This window comes from Corapipo altera, unplaced genomic scaffold (assembly GCF_003945725.1).
Source record: "Corapipo altera isolate COAL_440 unplaced genomic scaffold, ASM394572v1 61305, whole genome shotgun sequence".
In the NCBI taxonomy this organism is placed as follows: Eukaryota; Metazoa; Chordata; class Aves; order Passeriformes; family Pipridae; genus Corapipo; species Corapipo altera.
This window is the reverse complement of record NW_020884909.1, coordinates 372,532-396,093: the sequence shown is the minus strand read 5'-3', so window position 1 is coordinate 396,093 and position 23,562 is coordinate 372,532. Positions and strand designations below refer to the sequence as shown.

The 23,562-nt window shown below is 40.9% G+C and overlaps 1 protein-coding gene and 1 long non-coding RNA gene across 7 annotated transcripts in view; one reads left to right on the top strand and one right to left on the bottom strand.

The window, feature by feature from the left end:
- GNE (glucosamine (UDP-N-acetyl)-2-epimerase/N-acetylmannosamine kinase) overlaps window positions 1-23,562 on the top strand; it is a 32,070-nt gene extending 8,508 nt beyond the window's left edge. The window contains exons 1-12 of one of the 6 annotated variants that reach the window (XM_027653216.1): window positions 410-485; window positions 5,477-5,685; window positions 8,580-9,031; window positions 10,056-10,208; window positions 10,505-10,717; window positions 11,401-11,488; window positions 14,702-14,912; window positions 16,247-16,376; window positions 18,200-18,421; window positions 19,388-19,570; window positions 20,171-20,287; window positions 21,044-23,562. In XM_027653216.1, the coding sequence (XP_027509017.1) occupies window positions 5,522-5,685; window positions 8,580-9,031; window positions 10,056-10,208; window positions 10,505-10,717; window positions 11,401-11,488; window positions 14,702-14,912; window positions 16,247-16,376; window positions 18,200-18,421; window positions 19,388-19,570; window positions 20,171-20,287; window positions 21,044-21,279 (2,169 nt within the window). In that variant the 5' untranslated portion in view covers window positions 410-485; window positions 5,477-5,521 and the 3' untranslated portion in view covers window positions 21,280-23,562. Of the gene's footprint in view, window positions 1-409; window positions 486-695; window positions 740-1,333; window positions 3,231-3,253; window positions 3,667-5,476; window positions 5,686-8,579; window positions 9,032-10,055; window positions 10,209-10,504; window positions 10,718-11,400; window positions 11,489-14,701; window positions 14,913-16,246; window positions 16,377-18,199; window positions 18,422-19,387; window positions 19,571-20,170; window positions 20,288-21,043 lie in introns of those variants that run through there. The other 5 variants (XM_027653212.1, XM_027653217.1, XM_027653215.1 and 2 more) reach the window with 5 other exon arrangements.
- Window positions 8,872-10,112, bottom strand: LOC113951788. Its single transcript, XR_003529272.1, has 3 exons — window positions 9,926-10,112; window positions 9,136-9,296; window positions 8,872-8,986 (listed from the first exon to the last, which is right to left on the bottom strand). It is a non-coding gene; the product is annotated as an uncharacterized LOC113951788 (long non-coding RNA).

The window sequence follows — 23,562 nt, the reverse complement described above, 5'->3', positions numbered from 1 at the left end:
CGACAGGATGAGCCTGTCCTGACTGGAGGATACGGTTTCTCGTTAGGAAGGATTTCTTCACAATAGGAAGAATTTCGTGGCAGGAAAGGGCGTTTAGGTACTGGAACGGATTGCCCGGGGAGGTGGTGGAGTCACCGTCCCTGTGGAGGTGTTTAAGGAAAGAGTGGACGTGGCACTAAGTGCCATGGTCTGGTCGACATCACGTCCTTCAGTCTCAGGCTGGGCTGGGTGATCTCGGAGATGTTTTCCAGCCTAACTGATTCTGTGATTCTGCGGAGGCAAACCTTCATGCGACCCCTACGGACACCCCCGGGGGCCCGGCCAGCCGGGGCCGCTCCCGCCCCGCAGGCCCAGCCCGCAGGGGGGGCGCGGGGCCGGCCCCGCCGAGGGGACCCCGGCCCGCGGCGGGAGGGGCGCGGCCCGCGGGAAGCCGCTCCTCACTTCCTGCCGAGGCGGGTCTTCCTGCGGGCTCGGCACGGGGAAAGGTGACCGGGAAGCGGAGCCTCTGCGACAGCCGGAGGGGCCGGGGTCGCGCAGACCGCGCCGCCGATGCGGGCCGGGGCAGGGCGGGCCGCGCCGGAGAGCGAGCGGGGGGGTGGGAGGGAGCGGCGGGAGCGGGATCGGGATCGGGATGGAAGTGCCCCGCCGGCAGCGCATGCGCCTGGAGCCGGCACGGAGCGAGCGGGGGGCGGGAGTGTGTCCCAGGAGTGCGGGATTCCGCAGCCCCTGCGGTGGGAAGGTGCGTGTCCCAGGGGACAGCCTAATCCCAGGGATTAGGCATTCCCTGCAGTGGGAAGGTGCGAGTCCCGGGGTGCGGGATTAGGCATTCCCTGCAGTGGGAAGGTGCGTGTCCCAGGGGACAGCCTAATCCCAGGGATTAGACATTCCGTGCAGTGGGGAGGTGCGTGTCCCAGGGGTGCGGGATTAGGCATTCCCTGCAGTGGGAAGGTGCGTGTCGCAGGAGTGCAGGATTCCGCAGCCCCTGGAGAGGGAAGGTGCGTGTCCCGGGGGACAGCCTAATCCCAGGGATTAGGCATTCCCTGCAGTGGGAAGGTGCGCACGGGCGGTGTCCGGGGGGTGCAGGCGTGGGTTTGCCCGGGCTGTGAGGGATGAGGAAGGGAGGGAGTACCAGCGCAGACTCTGCAGGTGGGTAGCAAGGGAGTGGCCTTAAATTGTGTCAGGGGAGGTTTAGATTTGATATTGGTAAAATGTTCTTCATGAAGATGGTGATTGGGCACTGGAACAGGCTCCCCAGGGAAGTGGTCACGGCACCAAGCCTGACAGAGTTCAAGGAGTGTTTGGACGACGCTCTCGGGCACATGGGGTGACTCTTGGGGATGGGCCTGAGCGGGGCTAAGGATTGGACTCAGTGATCCTTGGGGGTCCCTTCCAGCTCCGGATATTCTGTGATTCTAAGCATATCGATATGCTGGAGGGGGGCAGGGGTGTGTTCCCTAACACCAGGAAGGGGCCCAGTGAAGAGGTCCATCCCATCCCTGAGGGAAAATGGTGGGAAGGGTTTCTTGCCATCGCAGGCACACAGGGTGATAAGTGCTTTCCCACCCACACAGAGGTGTTAGAGGGCGTCTGAAGGGTGTGTAGTCACCTGCACTGGGATGCAGGAGCAGGCCCGGGGTGTGTGTGCACGAAGGCAGTGTAGAACTGATGGCTCCACGGGTAAAGAAGGGTGTTGGGAACACACATACTGGTGCATGGAATTTGGGGCAGAATATCCTGCGTGCTTGCCACACAGCAAAGCGAGTGGGAAGATGAAATGACCCCAAACACACAGCCATGTGTAGAGACTGTGGGAGTGTTGCAGGCTCTTTGATTTTGAAAAACATCAGAGGTGCAGATGTAGAATATACACATGGTGTAATTTTTTTATGAAACACTGATCAAGGCGTATCTAGTGCACTTCAGACTACTAACAGAAACAGTAGCTTCATTGGTCGCTTCAAAGGCTGGTCCAGAATTTCCCAGTCTCAGAAAGTCCTTGAACCTCCAATAGTCTAAAAGCCTTAGGATGGAATATGGAAGAGCAGTAAACCAAAGGTGTAGAGATTAATTATTTCAAGTAGTCCTCATGGAGCACTGCCTTATTTCTTTTCCTTTCTGCTAGGGATTGTTAGTCCCTGCAAGGTGGAAGAGGTAGATCTTGGAAGAGGAAGATCCCCAAACTAGAGAATGCTGTGTAGATAAAACTCAGTATATCATCAAACATCTGGAAACTCAGAGACAACTGTAGTGATTGATTATTTCAAGTAATTTTGGTGAACAGTTCTGAAAATAGATGATTTGCCTGCAGAAGCTGTTAATAAATTCTAAAATATAGTGGCAACAAAATTATGTAGCTAGGACATTACAGCTCTGCTTGAAGGAATTTACTATTAGTGGCTGAAGGGACTTTGCCATTACTGTTGGCAGTGAATGCTATCTGAAAATACAGAATTATTTTTGCTTTGGGTTCAGAATAGGTCAGAGCTGGGATAGAATTATATGTGTTATTGAACTGTGATGTAGCCATACATTCTTTAGAAAATGTCCAGCTTAACCTGAAAAGCAGTAGACTAGTTTAATTAGTGGTAAATTTCCACATAGAGTTACCACTTATATTGTACTGTTACCTCCCTTTTGCTGGGGTAAATATTGTGGTTTTTCAGGTAACCAGGTGTTTAAAATGAACAGCAATAGAAAAACTGCACCAAGGGCAGTGCATGGCTTACTTGGCAGCTTTTTGAAACTATTGTGGTACAGAGTTATAAGGCTGTACTAAAAATAATTCTGCTTTGGGGCGTACTGAAACTGTAATTTAGCAGAAGTTGAAATGCACAAATACCAGGAATTGCTTTTGATTCTAGTCAATTCATATGTATTTGAAGTGTCTCCACATCTACTTCTAAAATTATTTCAAGAGACTGTTACTGCAGCCAGTACCAACTGTAGTTGAATGTGATCTCTGTGGCTGGAAAGATGTGTGGTCTAGTGATTCAGTTCTGTTGGATCTCTAGGTATGATGCAACGTGAGATATACTTTTTTTTACAACTTAACAGACTCGCTGTTTTAGGAGATGGTATTTTCTGGGTTTAGATTCAAGGATTCTAGAATTTTAAGTAATGCTTGAAGATAAAAGAGGACACAAATTTTTCTGTTTCTTAAAAGCCTTCATTGCATAAATGAAAAGGTAACTGCTTTGTCAGGGGGGACATGATGGTCCTAGCTCAGGCAGGTAACTTGGAATAAGCAAACTCTGGGTAAATTTGCTTTGTCACTTCCTTACTCTGTGCCCTCTTACTTTAGCTTCTCAGTTCATAGAGTATAGGATATGTATGCAGCAGTGGCTGACTTGAAGGGTCCTGTGAGAGATTTGCTTCTAATATTGTTCGTGCAGTTTCAGAGACAAGCTTATAGATGTATCAGAAGTGGTCTTCACATCTTGTACGTGGTTTTATTTGAATTAGTGTCTGCTTTTACATGTATAATGACTGGATGTCCTGCTCCAGAAAGAGGTTGTTTTAGAAATGAGGAAAAGCAGTGGTTCAGTTATATCTGAGACTGGCTAATGTGATTTGAGGTTTCACTCAGTGATACAGGATAACGTGCTCTCTGACTCATGTTTATACAGCATCTAAAATCCTGAAAACTACTCTCCCTACATTTTCAACGTGAGTTACTGAATTTCTTACGTACATTAAAATATTTCAAGCATGTTGGACAAAAAGAAGGGCAAGATTAAATTGAAACAGCTATCATACATGCACATAGGTGCAGATATTTTCAGCATGAATAAATAATTAAGTTTCCTGAAGGATTATCATCTGATCCTTTGGAAGTGTGAAACAGTAATTAATTAACATGTTACTGTTGATGTAACATTCAAATGTAAATTCAAATGAAGGGGCTTGATATAAACGAAATAATATTTATTACTTTATGGCTGAATCCATAAAACTGAGCTTAAGTAGTCATCATGGTAATCAAAAGCTGAAATTCCAGGCTGTATCTGTTCCACTGAAGTTGTATGGAGTAGCCATGTCTGCTTTGTTTGAGTAAATGCCATTTCTTATGAGCTTAGTCATGGGAACCATCTTTGATTTTTGTCACCTCAGTTTTATTCTGAAAGCTAGAGTAAACCAGTCTTTCAGGAATCACAGTTTTTGGAGTTTAACTAGAAAAAACATGACCAGCACCCAATAGTTTTGTGAACCATAGTGGATTGCAAGTGGAGATTAGAAATATCTTTTACCTTTGACAACCTGGCATAGTTTCCTGACCACCCTAACATTACTATTATACCAAAGCATCACTTCTCGTTGTGTGTGATAAAACCTGAACTAATCTGGCTTAAAAATAGGGAAACCTTGAAAAATTGCTGAATTTTCTAAGTTTCTTAGGAGTGAGATGTCACAGTAGCCTTTCTTTTGGAACTTTACTGAAAAAATCTAAGTGTAGTCTAAAAGGAGTGTGAAATGACAATACACACATGACAATACTAAAAGGAGCAATTTCGTGCTTCTTTTGCAGTGCAAGTGCTCAGAAAGAGCTTCCCTAGCTGACAAAACCAGTAGAGATGGATACTGCTCTGAGTCAGAGATAAGCAACCCTTGTGCATTAATCTGGAAAAAGTTTATTTACCGTTTTAAATGGAGTGAAAATCTGACATAACATTAGATTTCATACCAAAAGGATGATACTTACTTAAAATACTGTTATGTTTGAAAGGAGGAGAAAAAAAAAAAAAAAACAAAAACAAACAAATGCCACCTTATAAATGGTGGGTCTGATAAACTCTTGCTAACACCTTCGTAATTTCTGTTTGTGAGGAGAGGAAATTCGGGTTATTTGGGGGTATTATATATACATATATATATGAAAATATATATATATGTATATTTTTTAACAGATTTATTGTAACCCAATACTGTATTAGTGAATATCTTAATGTACTTTGGCCTACAAAGCAGTATGTAAGGGTTTAGAAGTCAATGTTTAACTTGCCTTACCTGACCAAAATATGTTTAACAAAGACATGTAAACCAACTCAGTCAAAAACTTTCTCTTTTTCATTCATGGAGTCTCTCAGTGGATGCATCTGAGCAATTTGTTCCATTCTGTGGTTTTGGAATATGAGATTTTCTTTCTTTCATGCTAAGGCAGAGTAATTTTTCTATTTATACAAAGGTTTCCATCTGAACAGGGAAAATTACTGTTTAATTACAGCTGAACTTCTTAATACTTAAATATGGTTTACACAGAGTTTTTATTTATTATTTCTAGAAATAGGGATATTGAGTTTTAACTAAAAAAAAGAGTCTTATTTTCTAAAATTTTCTGATGATACATACTTTAAGGTATTAATTGTCTGTTATCAATGGATTGGTTACTGTGTGTACTGGACTGTACTTGTGTGTACTGTTCATGAAGTGTACCCTTTACTGCAAGTAATGACACACTTTTTTTTCTCTATTATGCCAGGAAGTGTACTTCAAGAACCTTTCGAAACAGAAACAAAAGGAAGTCATGGAGAAGAATGGAAGCAACCACAAACTTCGTGTTTGTGTTGCTACTTGCAACCGTGCTGATTATTCAAAATTAGCTCCCATTATGTTTGGTATTAAGGCAGAACCACAGTTTTTTGAGCTTGATGTCGTAGTGCTTGGTTCCCACCTGATTGATGATTATGGGTAAGGTGAATTTTTATCTTTCTACCAGTCTGTTTCTGGGGTGTTAGCAATGATGCCATGAATGTTAGGTAAAAAGAGTCTTGGGATTGTCAGTGTAAGCAACAAAGTTCTAAGATTTTTTTTTCAGATTCCATTTTATTTTGTGGCTCCTTCTGAGATTGCATATTTCTAGGATTTTTTCAACCGGTCTTGGAATTTTAGAAAGTTTTCTTTAAATGCTTTAAGAGAGCTCTTCAGCAGGATCACAGACTGTATGAAGTGAGAAGCTCAGTTCCTTCATTTTTCTGTAAGAATCTGGTGATTATCAAATGAAAGTGTGCTACAGTTTTTTTAATTTTCACAGAGAAAAGATACTCCTCAGGCATTTTAAGTTGCAGCTCTTCCACTTTTCATAGTTATTGGACAAAGTACTTACGTATTCCGTATCCCAGGGGAATACTGTTAGTTCTCACTTCCAGGACTGTGGAGGTAGGAAAGGGTGACTGTCTCTTTCTGACAAAATGAATAACTGACAGATATATTAGGTATGGTCAGGCAGGGAAGAGTAGGGTCCCCCTCCATAACACTTCACCAGTAAGCAGTCAGATCGCCTTCCTGGGAGAATGAAATGTCTTGGTCTAAATTCCTTCCTTTGGAAGGGCTTCCCACATCCTAGGTGAAAAGGATAGAAGGAACAGCGTGCATATTCTTGCTGGGATTGTGGTTGGTTTTCCTCTGGCTGCATTTGCCAGATTGGGCTCAGTAAGTGGAATAGATAGAAGAACACTTACTTTGCAAGACAAAATCAGACTGTAGCTTAAAGTCTGCAGCATATCAGCATTTCTGAACTTTTAGAAATGTATAAGCGTATCTTCAGGTAAAGACACTTTTTGGTCTTTGCAATGAGAAATTTTGGCATTTTGTAAGTTAGGATGGGAGGAAGTTATATTATCTCAATCTGCTAAGACAGAAATTTCCACTGGTGACCGTTCTCTTTCTGCATGTCACAGTGCTCTGTTCCTTGCTTTGTGCTGGACATTGTTTCCATCCAATAACATGGCAAGGTGAATTCAAGACCACAAAACTAACCTGATTCGAAACAAAACCAGACAAGAAAAAAAAAACAAACCAGTCAAACTTCCTGACAGGTTAGAATGGTGGATTGCATCCTGTCTGATTGGAGAAATACAATAATCTCTTTCATTTGCTAACGAGGAGAAACATCGCCCTGATTTTTCTACAGTCCATAATCCTTTGCTGTCTGCAAGACTTGTGCAAAATAATATGAAATCTTCTTTCCCAGTTCCAAGGTGTTTAGCACTTGTTTCTGTTATAAATGAGTTGTAATGCACAAAGCAATCAGTAGAGGTTTTGGTCTGACAAATGATGTTGCTGTTAGTTGCTTTGTGATAAGTATCCTAAAACCAAGGTACTGCTTGGGTTTTTTTTTTTCAGGGCCTAGCCCTGCAGTCCTTAATCTGGGGAATCCTAGGGATATGTGTTCTAGGGATGTGAGGAGGATAGTCAACAGCAGCAGAAGTCAAATGACAGTGATCCTGTGAAATGTTTGTTATTGAAATGTGTGGAGGATAGTAAAAGAAACAAAACCATCAGAAATGCACAATCATTTGTTCCCTAGATTTTGACCTTTCAAAAGGCAAAAAAAATATAGAAGCAAAGAGAAGGAAGGTTTTTTTGAGGTAAATGCACATAATAGGGAAAAAGGCAGGTATATGAAGGGTATTTTTAAGTGGAGTTGGAAATATAATGCAGTTTTATGCTATAAAAATCTGAGACACTTCACTCAGTAAAACAAAAAGGATTTGCCTTTTAAAAAAACAAAACAAAAAATCAAAAAGAAATACAAATTACCTTACAAGTTACTTGTAGGCAATATATCCTGTGTTACAGCAGTGAGCAGAATCAAATAGATAAATAGATAGAGTTTCCTTTAGTTATGCAGAATGGGGATCACTTCTTTACTTGAGTTGGAGCACTTTATAGTCTTTGCCATCTCAACTCAGCTTGCAGATTGTGAGATACTAAGTTGCAGAATATGAGTAGAAGAGTAAATTTAATGAAAATTAAATCCAGTTTAAATCAGTTTAAAAATGTAATCCTTTTACTAAGACAATGAATGTCGGATGGATTGAAAACAAAATTGGAAAACTTCTGTGTTTTTTCTCTCACGGTCCAGACAGGAATTCCAGTAGTGTGCAGAGTGCTAAGGTCAGTTTTAGTGACTGTTGCAACAGGTAATTTTATACAGATGTGTGATCTCTTCTATTTCACATGCATTACTGTAAACAGTAATAATTCTCAGTATTTAAGGAATGTTATAACTTTCTCATTGCGGACTAAAGCTGGTAGTGTGGTTGGAAAAACTTTTTTTTTTGGTGTGAAAGCCTGTTTTCCATTGAACTTAAGGCTTTGTGCAGAGTCTTGATACAGCTCAAATACAGAATGTGAATAATATATCCTAGCTGCAGGATGTTTTCCTTGAGCATACAGGCCTCAGCTTTGCATTGTGTCTGTTGTATTTATACAGTTGTCCAGTGAAGTCGATAAACATACCTTTTCTGAAAGGAAATTGTGCCATATCTATTCTCTGAAAGGCTCTGCAAACACATGAACAAAGAGTTTGATTTTTGAGGATTTCCAGAACATGTTCAGCCAATCTCCTCATTAAAGATGTCTAGAAAAACTTGATGCTTGCAATATGAGGCAGAATCTTCACATGGATCAGAATATTCTGTTAAAATCTTAAAATCTAATTTTTCATAAAGAAGGAGATGTGATAAGCGAGCCTTTGTTCAAACCCCAGTGCAGCTGTTCCAATTTGCATTTATTTTGTCAGGCTGTGTTGCTGTGAAACCAAGTTGTGTTTGCTCTCACCCTTCTTCTCTTACCTTCAGAAATACCTATCGTATGATTGAACAAGATGACTTCGACATCCACACGAGATTACACACCATCGTGAGAGGGGAGGATGAGGCAGCTATGGTGGAGTCAGTGGGCCTCGCATTAGTCAAGTTACCAGATGTCCTCAACCGCCTGAAACCTGACATAATGATAGTTCACGGGGACAGATTCGACGCTCTGGCCCTGGCCACATCTGCAGCCCTGATGAACATCCGCATCCTCCACATTGAGGGTGGGGAAGTCAGTGGGACCATCGACGACTCCATCAGACATGCCATAACCAAGCTGGCCCATTACCACGTGTGCTGCACAAGGAGTGCAGAGCAGCATTTGATAGCCATGTGTGAAGACCACGACCGCATCCTTTTGGCGGGCTGTCCCTCGTATGACAAGCTTCTCTCTGCCAAAAACAAGGACTACATGAGTATTATACGCGTGTGGCTAGGTGAGCAGTCCGCTCTTTATGTTTTTCCTGTGACTTTCAGCACTAGACAGACTCAGTAACTAGGTTAGCAGTCCAAAAAAAAATATTATATTTGATAATAGTACCTGGTATTTCTTTCTTTCTACGTTTCCTTTCTTTTTCTTTTGTTCTGTAGTCTGCCTTGTATAGCCTAAAAGCTCCAAATCTGTCCTAGTGAACACTTCTGGTCCTTTTGTCAAGTCAAAAAAGTAACTCCTTAAATGGGTAATTTCTCTGGGCTGAACAACTGAAAAACAGAACAGTCTTACATGAACAGTTATTTTCGTGTAAAGGATGTGTTTAAATAGAATCAAAGCTGTTCAGGCCTAATATAAAAAAAAAATCTAACAGAATTTGTATTACGTACTTTTTTTTGAGGAATGCACTGCAACAAGGCAACAAGCACCAAAGGCTTTTGGTGTTTCACTTTCATTGACTTACAGATCCAGTAAACAATGGGGGGTTGTGCTTTCTTTTTATCTGTAACAAAGCAGTCTCCTATAGGGCACACTAACCTATGTAGTTGGAAGCTGGAGTCTTTTTTGATCAGTATGTTTTGCAGATCAGTTTCTATGAAATGTACTAAAAGTATGACTGACTGTTTTAAAGAAATGGAAATGAAGTTTTGCTTGAGGATGGACAAGTGACGGAAAACCAGAGCAGCTTCAGGATTTATTGCAGATTTACACTGTTGTGAGAACAGTTCCTTGATCCTGGTGTAGTCTTGCAAAGCTTTAGAGGCAGGCTTGCAAGTTAACAGTTTGTTGAGGTTTAGGTATTGGTCTCTATAAAGTTATGTGATGTGCTTAGAGAGGCAAATAACAGGTTAGATCACCCTGTAACTCCCTTGAGGTTTATTGTAGCATTGATGCTTACGTGTTAGATATCCCATTCAGTGCCTTAAGTCTTCAGGTTTTCACATCAGTATTTTCAAAAGTATGACCTTCCTTCCTCTTGGTATTCCATGCCAATTAAAAAAATTCTTTCTTTGCCTCCATTTGGACAGGTGAAGATGTCAAAACTAGAGATTATATAGTTGCTCTGCAACATCCTGTGACCACAGATATTAAACATTCCATAAAGATGTTTGAGCTGACACTAGATGCACTCATCTCCTTCAACAAGAGAACACTTGTTCTGTTCCCTAATGTGGATGCAGGTGAGTAGAATACCTTCGTGACAGAGGGACACAGAAAAAGATGCTTTTGACGGGAAGTCATGTGACATGTAGGAGCAATATTAGTGCCTCGTAAATTAACTTCAAACTATGAAGAGGCTTTTGCAGTGGATTTTTGGGTCAAACGTGGGCTCATGTGCCTAGCTATGCAACTTAAATAAAAAGAGAACAGAACTTACTCAGAGCTGGCAACTGAGTGAATGCTGTCTCCTTTACTCATCTGGACTTCCATTTTAAAATAGAACTCGAATAATTTATTCTACCTTGTCTTTCTGCAGGAAGCAAAGAGATGGTTCGCGTGATGAGGAAGAAGGGCATCGAACATCATCCCAATTTTCGGGCAGTAAAGCATGTCCCATTTGACCAGTTCATTCAGCTGGTTGCTCATGCTGGTTGTATGATTGGTAACAGCAGCTGTGGTGTCAGAGAGGTGGGAGCGTTTGGTACACCTGTCATTAACCTGGGGACACGTCAGACGGGAAGAGAAACAGGTACATGTTTGCTTGACTGATTTCCTTCTGGTTCTGAGGGGTTTTTTTTTCCTTCCCAGGATAAAGTCAGATGAATACGTAATAGAGACCATCTTGCAGTATCAGCGCAACGTGATTTTTCAGCCATTTTAAAGCTTCACTTGCTATTCCTCTATCATGTTAGTCCTGCTTGTGTGTGATACATAAGATAGTGGGGCTTTTATCTAAAGATGAGTGAAAATATATCTCCATTTGCAGTGAATTCCATTTAGCAGAATAGGTAACTAATTGTTTTCCTTCATAGCTAATTTGATGTTTGATAAGTATAAAAATTTCACTTCCAAAGTATGAACTCTTCACCACTTCAGGAAGTAGTTGTATTGTGGGATTTCAGGTATACAGACAAGGCCCAATTAGCCATTTATCCCATTTTCATTCGTGCATTGTTAATAATAGAGCTCTGTGGAACACAAACACTTGCTAGTGTTCTGTAGTACAGGATATTGTATCATGGGTGTCACCATTGCTTTATTGGGAGCAAGGGGAGGCACATAATTGATACAGAGCAACGTTGATCTGGTGGGCATCTTTCCTCCTCAAGAGGAAAGAAAAGTAATAATTTTTTTCATTTCTAAAGCAGTTCTTATACTCTAATGTAATTTGAGGAGCTGATCTGTCCTATTTTGTTGACTTTTGTCATCTAGGTGAAAATGTTCTTCATGTTCGTGATGCTGATACACAGGATAAGATTCTGCATGCTCTGCAGCTTCAGTTTGGTAAGCAATATCCATGGTGAGTACAGCTGTCTTAATTCATCTGAAGGGATGTTAAAGCAGTGGAGTAAAAAGCATTTAGTCCTGAGGTGGTTCACTGGTTTTGATGGGAGTGCTTTTAACGTGCTAATCTGAGGGTGCAAATTATTTTTGTTTCCGAATCACAGTGCAATGTCTGGTATGCACATTCATATTTGTAGAGCAAAATGTCACTCGTAATGTTTTGATATAACTAGTAATTTAACATTCAACAGAAAGTCAAGAGGACAAAATTCATGTGTTAACTTAGATAGCGTGATTAAGAGAGCTTGTTCCACAGGAGCAGCATGGGAGGAGAACATCCCGTGTGCCTATGTCTGCCTTGTGCCTGAAGGACACTTTTTCATGTGGGTACAGATGATACCACAAGCCAAAAAATGAGCAGGATCATAAAGGAAGATCTTAAAGGCCTGGCAAGGCGCATGAAGAACATCACTGTTCCAGTCATCTTGTCGTCTATGCTACTGGTCAGAGAAATGGGGACAGCCAGAAGCAGACACAATGCAGATCAATGTTTGGCATTGTGGCTGGTGCCATTGAGAAGGTTTTGGCTTTCAGGACAAGGGGTTGTACTTTAATGGTTGTATCCTATTAGGAAGTGAGGGGTTCCACCTGTCTAAAAAGGGCAAGAGAATCTTTGGCAGCAGGCTGGCCAGTTTTGGTGAAATGGGCTTTAAACTGAAGGACTCAGGGTTGGGATCCAAAGTGGCAATGCTTGTGCCATTGCTTCCTCCTGGGGAGTAGGTCATACCAACCAGTGCATAGAATAAGATAAGAATCATAGGGCTAAACACATCATGGGTTGTTTATGGCAGTGGTGAATCCTCTTATACCCCTTCAAGCAGCCCCATTGCCTGATCCTCTCTGAAGTGCCTGTATGCAAATATGTGCAGCATGGACAATAAACAAGAACTGGAAATCTGTGTGCAGTCATAGGCCATGATCTCATTGCAATTACTGAGACATGGTGGGATAGCTCACGACTGGAATGTTGTCATGGGTGGGTATGTACTTTTTAGAAAGAACAGGTCAACGAAGTTGCTCTTTTTGTGAGAGAGCAGCTGGAATGTATCGAGCTCTACCCAGGGGCAGGTGAACAAGTTGAGAGTTTATGGGTAAGAGTTAAGGGACAAGCTAATAAGGGTGACAACTGTTGTGAGTGTTTACTACAGGCCACCTGATCAGGAGGAGGAAGTTGATGAGGCTTTCTCTGGGCAACTGGAAATAGCCTTGCAGTCACAGGCCCTGGGTGTTTGTTGGAGGGATGACACAGTTTGGCACACACAGTCCATGGAGTTCCTGCAGATCACTGAAGATAACTTTTTAATGCAAGTAGTGGAGGAGCCAATGACGAAAGGCTGGACCTTGTACTAGCCAGCCAGGGGGGACTGGTTGAAGATGTGCAGGTTGGAGGCAGCCTTGGGTGCAGTGAGCATGAGATGGTGGAACTCAGCATCTTGCACGGGGGAAGCAAAACAGTAAGCAGGACCAGAGCCCTAAACTTCCAGAGAGCTAACTTTGGCCTCTTCAAAGAGCTGGTTGGAGGAATCCCATGGATTAGGGCTCTAGAAGAGAAAGGAGTCCCAGAGAACTGATCATTGTTTAAGCACCACTACTGCTGAACTCAAGAAAAGCGTGTCCCCATGACCAAGAAATCAGACAAATGGGGCAGGAGACGTGTGTGGATGAGCAGGAGGCTTCTAGTAAATCTCTAAACAGAAAAAAAAAATTATGGGATGGTGTAAAAAGGGACAGGCCACGTGGAAGGACTATAGGAACTTACTAGAGAGCAGCTCTGCAGAGAAGCATCTGGGAGTCCTGGTGGATGTCAAGGTGACCATGAGCTGGCAGCATGTCCCTGCAGCCAAGAGGGCCAGTGGGATCCTGGGGTGCGCTGGAAAGTGTGGTCAGCAGGTCAAGGAAAGTGATGCTCCCTCTCTATTCAGCCCTAGTAAGGCCACATCTGGAGTGCTGTGTCCAGTGCTGGGCTCCTTGGTTCAAGAAAGACAAGGAGCTACTGTAGAGGTTCCAGCAGAGGGCCACGAAGATGATTAGGGGACTGGAGAATCTCTCTTATGAGGAGAGACTGTGGAAGCTGGGCCTGTCTGAAGAACAGAAGCCTGAGAAGGGATCTCATCAATACATACAAATATCTCAAAGGCAGGTGTCAAGAGGATGGTGCCAGACTCTTTTCAGTGGTGCCCAGCAACAGGATGAGGTGCAAAAGCCATAAACCAAAATACAGGTGTCACCTCAAAGTGAGGAAGAACTTCTTTACTTTGAGGGTGGCAGAGCACTGGAGCAGGCTGCCCAGGTTGGTCATGGAGTCTCCCTCTCTGGAGACATTAAAATCCCACCTGGATGTGTTACCTGCTCTAGGTGACCCTGCCTTGGCATGGGGATTGGCCTAGATGATCTCCAGAGATCCCTTCCAGCCCTAACTGTTCTTTGATTCTGTGACACAGTGCTTCATAGCTGAATTGACTTCAGGCATGGTATGTAGGGAATCCTGATTGCAAGCTTCCAGGGAAGCTGCAGAATTATAGCAGTATGCTTTTCATTATCCTTCAGCCCTACAGTACTGACCCTCATTTCTTTAATGTGTAAGTTCTTGTAAACTTCAGGAGAGTATATTTGTCCAAGTAAGGACAAGAATCAAAAGTATATTTCTTAAGAACCTAAATAGAGCAACAAAACTGTAATACCATATGTCTGACACCATGTATGATGATATTTTTAGAAATGGATGTACATGTTGAAAGCTGACATGAATGTACAGTTTATTATTATGTAGTTGTCATCTGTGTGATAAGTACATCTTGGTTTGGGCCTGTAGCACATACATAAACTGTCCATAATTGTTATGTTGTTATTTTGCTTTATGATGTGGGTTCCTTCATCAAACTCTTAATTTTACAGGGGTTTTTGGCATCATTAACTTCCAGTTTTCTACATTCCAGTTTTGTATTCCAAAATGGAGCTAGTGCCAGACTTACACAGTCTATTGTGTGATCTTCAGTATCATTCCCTACCATATCTTGTGACAGCCTTGTGTAGTGTGAGCTACAGTACTGTCATAGTAGCCAGAACATAGTTTTGTAATTACACAGTGTTACAGTCTTCTGTCTATGAAGAATTTTACAGATTGCAATGTTACTTCCAATTACATGGATTTTTTTTATATGTATTACAGCTCAAAAATATATGGAGATGGTAATGCTGTTCCAAGGATCCTGAAGTTCCTTAAATCTATTGACCTCAAAGAACCGTTGCAAAAGAAATTCTGTTTTCCTCCTGTCAAAGATAATATCTCTCAGGATATTGACCATATTCTAGAGACACAGAGTGCTCTGGCTGTGGATCTAGGTGGAACAAATCTCCGAGTAGCAATTGTCAGTATGAAGGTAAATATTCAGTTGTGTTTCTGGATATTCTGCAAACTCCATTGGCCTTTGTTGTTCTGTTCCTGCAGTGAGGATATTGGGCTTATGATGCAAAGGAGCTCCAAAACAAAATAGTCCTACTGACTTTTGTTGTTGAGGGATAAAGAAGATTTTTTTTCCCTCATTTGCTGCACCTCTCATAAAGTCTTCATGCAATTTGCCTGCTCGTTTGCTCTTCTAAGACTGATGTTAAACTAGCAAAGCCCGTTTGCTGGTGTGAGGTCGTAGCTGCTAACTACATCAGTTAGATATAGTTACCCAGAGAGCAAAGTAAGATGCCTGCAGAAAGATGAAGGGCTATGTTAAGTGAGCTGATACAGTCCAGAATTTTTAAAAGATGTCTGAGAGATCTTCGAAGTCCTAAAGACAACTTTTGAACATATTTGCAAGGGCATGTAGTGACAGGACAAAGGGTAATGGCTTCAGACTGAAAGAGAGTGGGTTTAGATTAGATATTAGGAAAAATTTACTGTGAGAGTGGTGAGGCACTGGCACAGGTTGTCCAGAGAAGCTGTGGCTGCCCCATCCCTGGGAGTGTTCAAGGCCAGGATGGATGGGGCTTTGAGCAGCCTGCCCTAGTGGAAGGTGTCCCTGCCCACGGCATGGGGCTTGGAGCTAGGTGAACTTTGAGGTCCCTTCCAACCCAAAACCGTTCTGTGATTCTATGATATATCCAGATTTGATACTCCAGAAATATTACAAATTACTCAGAAGTATAATTGCTTAGAAGAAAAGTTGTTTCTGAAAGGATAGTAAATTTTGCCTTTAAATTCTTAGTGTTTCTCTTTGGCTGACTCTCCACGGCAGTGTCTGTGACACCACACAAACCTTTTATGTAGTCAAACTGGAAATATTTTATTCTTAAAGCACTGTGTTTTCTCTCCTTTATAGCAATTGCTACTCTTTTTTTTTCTTTAACACTTTAGTGTTGAGCTTAAGTGTGTTGCTATATCACAGTTTATGCCCAACAACGGTTCCAGTAGCTCTGGTGGTACTTCCTTACACAACCCATGTGTTCCTTAAAATGTGTATTTAATTTCAGACAGGAGAGGCTAATTACAGGAGTGGAATGTAATGCCTAATCCTGCAAACTTGTCTCCCAGAGTTGTCAGGAATCTTGCCTGTAGTCCCGAGATCTAAAGCATAGCATCTGGTTGTTGTTGTTTTTTTTTTTTAAAGAGATAAATAATAGCTCTCTATCTTCAAATTGACCTGTAATTTAAATTAAGGAGACATTTCATCATGAAATACATTTCTCTAAAAACAACATTTCTTTTGTTGTTTTTAATTTCTAGGGTGAAATAGTTAAGAAGTATACCCAGCTGAACCCTAAAACCTATGAAGACAGACTGGAATTAATTCTAAAGATGTGTGTAGAGGCTGCATCAGAGGCAGTAAATGTAAACTGCAGAATTTTGGGAGTAGGTAAGTTAACAAATACTAACTTTGTCTTTTCATCTAAGAATTAAATCACTACTCATTAATTTAAAACATCTTTCTAAAATGGATCTCTTGTATTCTAAGCTCTTAAATCATAAATTATATTAAACAAGCTTTTTAAAACGACTGTGAAAATAAGAAGCTGACTATTAAAGACTGAGGTTTCTCCAGTTTGTAACAGCCATGAAAACAATCAGCTAAGTAAACTATATGTAAAATGTGTGGTACACAGCTTTTATGGATTTTGAAGCTCCCTGCTGTCTTGGAGTTGTGAATCAGATGTATATCAAAACAGCTCTTGAAACAACTGCAGCTGAGTCAAGTTTCTTCTACCATCTGTAAACCTTTCTTTAGGGCTAGGATCAACTGTGCAGCAGAGTCCTCAGTTATGCTAGAGCAGACTAAAATGGCTAGAATGTTAAGGAATAAATTTGCAGCTGACAGATACAAAAGCAGCCTTTTTGCTGACTTCCAGTTTACTTGCACCTGCAGTAGAGTTCCACATTAAGCTGTTTATACCAGACAGGACTTCTTCAGTTTAATGGTGACTGGGATGTTTGGCCTTACATGTTACAGTTACTTATGAGGGTGTTGATTAATGTGGCCTGAATTTTTAAGGAGGACATAGAATCTTCATTTTAGCTGAGAAATACTGTGTAGGAAAAGTAGTTTGTTCCAGACCAAAACTTATTTGAATCACAGAAGAAAAGTTAATTTGAAGATGTTGTATTCTTTAAAAACAATGTTAAGAACACAAAGCCATAAGAAGAAATGTTAGACCTTCAAATTAGATCTCTCTTACAGCTTTAATGTAAGAGATTCAGCTGCTTGTCTTAGAAGTTCTGTGGCTGCTTTCCATTATAATGTTAACCCTGGAACCATCTGTAGAGAAGTAGCACTACAATAAAACTTCATTTCTAGAGGTAAATACCTCCATAATAGTGCCCTGCTTTTCAAAGGTCCCAAGAGAGTCTATCAACTTTGGAAGCCTCTCTAGCTAGGGAATACTGGTTTGGCTAATAGTGCCTGTTACTGGTTATTATTCTGTTCAGTAGACAAAACTCTGAACAGATTTGATTTTTCACAAAAACAGTGTATTTTTAAGTAGAAATCACTGGTCCAGTGATTCTTTTCCTAAATCTTTAGTCATCTTAGGATGACTAAGTCCTAGTCATCCTAAATCTTGAGAGTTACACCAGACTTCATGGCCTTAGTAATGTTTCAGGATTTGAATAATTTATTTTGTACAGTTTGCTAATGTGTGTTTTGTACATGATTAACAAGAAACACAACTATTAAGTGATTTGCTGCAATCTTGCCTGAAGTAGGAACATTAATTCTTTGACTTAACATTAACCAATACTTACCTAGTCGGTCTTAAGGACACTTGGTGCATTGTGATTAGAGCAGTGCCATTCTATGAATTACCTCCTTTGCTTTAGGGGTCACTGAGCACTGAAACACACTGCCTGGAGAGGTTGTGGAGTCTCCTTCTCTGGAGATACTCAAAACCCACCCAGACACAATCCTGTGCAACCTGCTTTAGATGAACCTGCTTTTGCAGAGGGGTTGGAGTAGATGATCTCCAGAGGTCCCTTCCAACCCCCCCCATTCCATGATTCTCTATCTTTACATGTCAATAAGTTGCACTGCCAGTAATACTTAGGAAATTTTTACTCCATGCTCTGCTTCAAAGCCTAGTATTAGAAATGAAAATTCTTGTTGTTACAAAAAGAAAAACAGGTCTTTTACTTGAGTGTCACAGAGAGTTTGGTTTTATTTTCCTCTCCTATGTTTCTGGGACTTAGGTATTTCCACAGGTGGACGTGTAAACCCCCGAGAAGGAATTGTGCTTCACTCTACAAAACTCATTCAGGAGTGGAGCTCTGTGGATCTCAGAACTCCAATATCTGATGCTCTGCACCTGCCAGTCTGGGTGGACAATGATGGAAACTGTGCTGCTCTAGCAGAGAGGAAATTTGGTCACGGAAAAGGAGTAGAAAATTTTGTAACGCTCATTACTGGTACAGGTGGGTGTGTTATAGTTCAATGAAACCCAAAGTCCAGTAGCATCACTTAGAGGCTCAGCTGATCTTAAAAATATAAACACCACCACTATGCCTAGAAAACCCTAATATTTTAGGTTCTTAAACCAAAAATCCTTTTGCTACTCTTATTTGTGTCTTTTAGGGTACTTTTTAATTTATTCAGGCAAATGAAACCTCTTCCATAGTTTAAGCTTCTTGATAAAAGAAGTTCTGCCTGATACAGCTATGCAGGCAAGTAAGGAAAATCTAGGCAACTTTAGGTGGAATAATTTTGCATTTTTTCAGCTTTATAGCTTAATTCTCTTTCAGAAATACAAGTCAGATCAGGAAATGTATCTAGAATATAAGCAACTAAATATGAGAGATGATGCTTAGTATATCTCAAATGCAAATGTGGGGTAACTTTTCTCATTTGTTAAGTATATAGTCCTTTAGATGGTGGCAGTAATAACTAGCTGATCAATCCATACCCACAGTTTGAGAAGGGGCAGCAGAGACCTGCAGGTTTTAGTGTCCTGGCTCTTTAGCACACAGGTTTAACTGTCTCAATACAGCATTAAAACTTCTCTGAAGTGCAACATTTTAAGGCCACCCTGGAAGGACAGTTTTCTGCATAAAGAGCATGACTCACAAGCTTAAAAGATCTGGCATAGTTCAGTACCATCCGTAGGCTTTTTAAGAGAAGATAAGCATTATATATAATTTTGATACATATATGAACAGGAGGGAGCTGTGAGCTTGCTTATTAGGTGTGTCAAATGGAGAAGAGTTCTTTTAATAACCAGTAATTTTTGATTTCCAGTGTAGATCATCACTGATGCAAATTATTTTATCTGTATTAGAATAAGGAAATATCAGTCCTGCAGAACTGAGGCCTTTAAAAACTGTTGTGGGGTGGGGCAGTCGTTTGTCTTTTTTCTAACCATAGAACTTTTCATACCTTTGCAGGAATCGGAGGTGGAATCGTTCATCAGCATGAACTGATTCATGGCAGTTCTTTCTGTGCTGCTGAGCTTGGGCACATTGTCGTATCTTTAGATGGACCAGAGTGCCTGTGTGGTAGCCAAGGATGTATAGAAGCATATGCCTCAGGAATAGCATTACAGAGAGAAGCCAAGAAACTCCATGATGGTATCTATTTAGTTTATTTTTGAAAACACAATTACTGAAATGCAGTATAGGAAGAAATTTTTAAAGGTAGACCTGCCTTCTTTTTCTACAAGGAAACAAGAGTAGGTGTGCTGGTAACCTGTTACAGTACAAATATTTTTCAATGGCAAGGAACATTTGGAATCACTCGTGTCAGAATTACCAGAAGCACACAGTGGAGTTTAGACTCTCCTTTTTAACCATTCTGTAAGGTAATCTGACAGACATTCTGTGGATGTTTGGTTTCACAGTGATTGTCTTTCAGTAATAGCTTCTCAGTCTTAAATAAGTTTGAGAACATTTATATTTTATTAATTTCTGGGCCTGACAAGACTAGTGAATTACCACACTATAACTGTTTGAGTTTGATTCCCTGCTTCTTCAAGTAGTTTCCCGAATAATATGGGTATGATTACTTTCGCTAAACTCAGGGTTACACAGATTGTTCAGGATTCATTATGCAAGTAAAAGAGCTGTAAAGACTTTAGTTGCCTGGTTTTTCACTGTCTCTTTCTTGACTTGCCACATCACCATGTTTTGCATCACCATGTTTTGCTCTTGGCTTTCTCTCCTCCTTTTCAGATGATCTGCTTTTAGTAGAAGGAATGTCAATGAAGAAGGAGGAGATTGTTAGTGCTGCACATCTTATTCAAGCAGCTAAGCTTGGGAATACAAAAGCAGAGAGCATTCTCAGAACAGGTAAGAACATAGCCTCAAGGGTGGAACACTCCCATGATTATATTTTTGGGGATGCAGAAATAGTAGTGCACTGTAACACTACAAACACATTCTACACATTGAGGAACATCCTATATTAAAATTACTAATAGTAATGAAACTTCACGTATAAATGTTGGAGGAAATGTAACGTCAGCAGAAGTGTATGTATATTCAAGGTATCTGTTCCAATATACAAGCTTAAAAGCTTCTGCAAAGATCAGTTTAAAAAAAAAGGAAAGCGTCAACATTCTCATACTGGAAAATTTGGGGACACTTCATTGTAGGCAAGTGAATGGCTAGTCTGAGCTAGCAGAGACAATTTATGTATTACTTTACACAAGATATTTTACTGTTTTACTAGCTTTAAACAGAGGGAGCTCCTCTCCCTCATACGTAGCTGATAACACTTAAGATGGTAGAGAATTATGCTCTCCTGTTTTTGCTTTGCTTACAAGCATGATTTAATGTATCATTTTTTATTTTATGTCCATATCATTGATTAATGCATTATTTTGCAAAAAAATAAAAAAGGCCTTTTTTTTTGTCCTTTTACTTTGGAAAATAAAAATTAATGGCAAACTGATATTGTCTGATAACATAAACCCAAAACCCTGCCCTGTGGAACAGAACACTTTCCTGACAAGTGTTATTTGCAGCTTACAGACCTATCTCAGCTACTGATGCCAGAACTGCTTTGAGTATTATACTTAATTTCTTTTTACTTTATCTTTTCAGCTGGGACTGCATTAGGCCTTGGAGTTGTGAACGTTCTACACACCGTGAACCCCTCTCTTGTGATCCTTTCTGGAGTTCTAGCTAACCACTATGTTAACGCTGTCAAAGATGTGATAAATCGACAGGCTTTGTCCTCTGTTAAAACTGTGGATGTGGTGGTCTCAAATCTAGCAGATCCTGCTCTTCTTGGAGCTGCTAGCCTGGTACTGGATTATACTACACGTAGAATATACTAGGTACCTGGAATAATCATAGAAATGGACTGTCCAGATTCCTAATGGGTGGAGGGAATACTTTGCCCCAAATTTTTCTTTGATGAGAGCAGCTAATGAATCAGAGTAGTGTTCTGAGTAGTTAGTGACCACTTCAGCATTTCCTAATAGAAGTATTCTTTTTGTAGTTTTCCTAAACTTCATCTGACTTCATAGGAAGTGATGTGCAATTCTGGTTTTTTTAAGCACTTCTGTTGGTAAGCCTATACGTTACTTTTGGGTGTAGCTGAATTATTTATAAGCATCTCTTGATGTATGGTGGGGATTACGTGTATGGTGTGTAAAATTATATAACACTTGGGGATCCATATCTCATTTCCCACCTGTGTGAAATGAGACGTTTACCAGCTTTTCAGGCTTCCACCCACAAAGTGAATGTGATGTAATCACCAATAGCAGGTAGTAATTTCAGTGGGTGGAAACGAGGGAAGCAGCCTATACAATAAAAAAAGGCTACACCTCGAAATTGTTGTTCATGAAGGACTTGGTAGAGGGCACCAAGTTTTTTTTACATCATCTCTAAAGGGCAGAGTCCCATTTTAGAAGCTTTGCATATGAAGGAAAAAGACAACAGTCTAGTTAGCATACAGCCTGCAGAGCAGTGCAAACAAACTCATAAGTTAGCATCTTTGTCTTCTGGCTATGGCCAACAGTTAATTGTTTGAATTTTATTCTTTGGGGATTTCTCAAGGGACTTCATCTACTACTTTGTCTGCCAAATTAGCAGAGAGGGGGGACTGCTTATTCTTTGGTAGCAAGTTAGCTGAAATTCAGCCACGTGGCACATGTGAAGATAAAGACTATGTTTCAGGAAAACTCTTCCACTGCAGAGTGACAGGGTGTATCCCTTCACCTGTTGTGGTGGCTGCAGGTACACTGTTCTTGTCCTGCATTCACCATCAGCTTTTAGGATGAAAAGTCAAATCTGACCCTCATCCTCACCCCCAGGGCATTCAGATGCCTGGGAAGAAAGTATGTCAAATACCAGTGAAGACTTGCCTAAGTAAGCCGTGTTTTATATTTCTTTAACTAGTCCTTTGTGATATATAGATCCAGCTAGTTTTTTAGCCCACTTTCAAAATACTGGAGAAACTGAAAAACCAACCTGCCTATCAGAAAGATAGCTGTGGAGGAACAGTCGTAAGACTGCCCTCTGTCCTGCATTTAATGGCCTGTTTTGAACTCAACCACTGATATTCTCAGAAGTCCAATAATGTGTTAGTACATGGGAATATGCAACCGGTCATGCCTACTGCAACTGGACATGCCCGTCTCATATTGGCCTTTTTAGCCACCAACGCACTTGTAACAAACGTGGGTAGAGCCCTTCCCAAATATTCGTTCGCAAAGCCCAGCCTCGATGATGACATGGGAATAAAAGGGGCTATTTCCACACTTGAACTTCTTCTCCAACCGAAATGAAACAACCTTCTGCAACCATTACCCGCTGCTATACAATTATCTTGGACTGAATAGCTCTTAGTGTACTGGTTAATTCTGGGATGTTATCTGTACGGATTGTCTTCACTTCCACAAGGAGTGCTTACTGAGAACTCGCATCTTCAGAGCAGACTGCAGAACCACCACCACCTTCCTGATGTCTAGGAACAATTGTGCAGCCTCTATACCATAGTTTTTCTCAACATCAGCAAACATTGGTTCTTAACTACTTTCAGCATTTTAGTAGGCTTTATGTCACCAGGGATTTTTAGTTCTTTTTCCTGCATGTCTTGGTTTACTTAGTAAGTCTCACTAACTTCAATACCATTAAGTCTGTCAGCATTTCTCTACAGTGTAGCTCAGATCAGGAGTAACAGCACTGAGGTTCTGACAGTGAGAAGACCTGTCATTTGATCTTTCCATCCTCTAGCATCACAAGGGATACCTGGGTGGAATGCCTTGCAACAAGTGGGACCAGGCTTTTGCTTTCCAGACCCTCTGAAGCTCTGTATTTTTGATATCTTAAACTCCAGATGTTTTTCCCTAGCAGCTGAAGGGAGGGTGCAGGCACAGAAAAAACACAATAGAATAAAACTCATTGGAAAAGTTTTACTCTAAACACCTTTAACATCTATTCCTGTTTAAAAAACAGTTCTTAAAATGCTTATGAAAATGTTTTCTCTGTCAGCTGGCTGAGAACCTGCTGCATATGTACACGTGGTGCAGAAGTCCTTGCAGTTTCTCTCTAAGAAGTTTGTGTGTTTATAAAATCAGAAAGAATAAAAAATCATATTTAATAGCATAATA